General features: G+C 48.3%; 1 protein-coding gene across 1 annotated transcript in view; it reads left to right on the top strand.

The window, feature by feature from the left end:
* Window positions 1–292: 292 nt before the first annotated feature.
* LOC123139593 (E3 ubiquitin-protein ligase RNF165-like) overlaps window positions 293–1,519 on the top strand; it is a 3,788-nt gene continuing 2,561 nt past the window's right edge. Inside the window, exons 1-2 of the mRNA XM_044559355.1 lie at window positions 293–451; window positions 573–688. Of these exons, the coding sequence (XP_044415290.1) occupies window positions 293–451; window positions 573–688 (275 nt within the window). The remainder of the gene's footprint in view (window positions 452–572; window positions 689–1,519) is intronic.

Raw genomic sequence — 1,519 nt, 5'->3', positions numbered from 1 at the left:
CGCCACCTCACCGATCCGTGGCATGACTTTCCCTTTGGCCATGGGCCGCGCTTCTGATGCACCCTTCCTTGTTCTCTCCGTCCATGCCGCTATCTCTATGTATACAAGAAATAGCCATTCATCCGCATGCGGGATGCGCGTGCGACTTAGGACTTTGGACGACGTCGACACGGCAGGAGCAGGAGCAGGAGACGAGCCGATCCTTACGAGAGGATGTTCTTGCTCATATCGGATTGAGATGGTATTGCTTTTGGTGTGTTGTGTCGTTGTACAGATCACGTGGTGGTGGTGGATGGGCCTCATGGCCGGCATGCTCCCTGGTATCGAGTTCGCGAGGAGGAGAAGGCTCCGGCCGGCGGCGGAGGCGGCGTGCGCCGGCGCACGGCGGCCGGCGTCGCTCGGCGTGTTCTGGCACGACCACGCCCACCTCGGCTCGGCAGGTTTTGCGATGGTAATAACAACTAGTAGAAGCCATGGATTGTCCATCATCCTCCAGTTTGATTGATGCTTGCATGTGGATTACTAATCTAGTAGATTGTTTCATGTGGGTCGATGAAACTGATGATTTGCAGCAGAGGAGCGGCTTGTGCGAGGAGGCGTGGGCGACGCAGCTGGACAGCATCGCTCGGGAGGCCAAGGAGAGGCTGGATCACAAGCTCAGGAGCCGGAGAGAATCTGTCGTCAAGAGGTACTTCTACAACTATACTTATACTTCCTTCTTACCCTTTCTGAATTCACTTCCTGTTTTGCCAAGATTCAGACCGAATTCAGGCTTCAGAGTCCCCTGTTTGGTTAATCATGAATTAAGATTATAGTACAATATATGGCTGATATATGCATGTGATAGAAACATGTCCCAAAATTGCTTATCTTTGCTATGTGATAGAAACCCTAGCCTCCACCCCGCGCCCGCCTCGTACACCCAGGGCCGTCTCCAGAAAATTGAGGCCCCGGTGCGAAACATAAAATGAGGCCCTAAATTTTGAAATTTTCATATGCTAACGAACTGACATAGCTAAAGTGTACTCTCTTATTTCATATAATATCATTGCTAAATAATTAAAGGTATGGGGTCACAAACTCTAACTAATTGCCCAAAAGAAAAGATAAGTTCGGGACCCCTGCAGTATCTCATCAATGTAAGCACTTCAAATATTTACAAAACTCACTCACCTCACCGTGCCATCATGAGCCGAGCTGCACCACTCACATCCTTCATTGTGCCTCCCAGCCCACAGCCAGAAGATAGAAATCAAAACTCACTCACCACGCCCTACTCTGTCCCGGGTAACAACACTCCTGCGACATTTGGATCTGAACGGAGGAGATACATAATTCAAGGAAAAATATTGTCCGTGGAAAATTGCAAGAATGAGGAAAAAAAGGGCAGATTAGATACCAAAAGATCATGAGGAAGCACAATCGAAAAGATATTGAGGATGAACATAGCTACTGTTGCTGTGGTCATTGCAGAATTGTGCCGGAAATCCAAATCTTAGATATAAAATAGAAATTAATT

Source organism: Triticum aestivum, chromosome 6B (genome assembly GCF_018294505.1).
Source record: "Triticum aestivum cultivar Chinese Spring chromosome 6B, IWGSC CS RefSeq v2.1, whole genome shotgun sequence".
NCBI classification, from domain to species: domain Eukaryota; kingdom Viridiplantae; phylum Streptophyta; class Magnoliopsida; order Poales; family Poaceae; genus Triticum; species Triticum aestivum.
The sequence above is the reverse complement of the archived record's forward strand: the minus strand, read 5'-3'. Positions and strand labels throughout refer to the sequence as shown.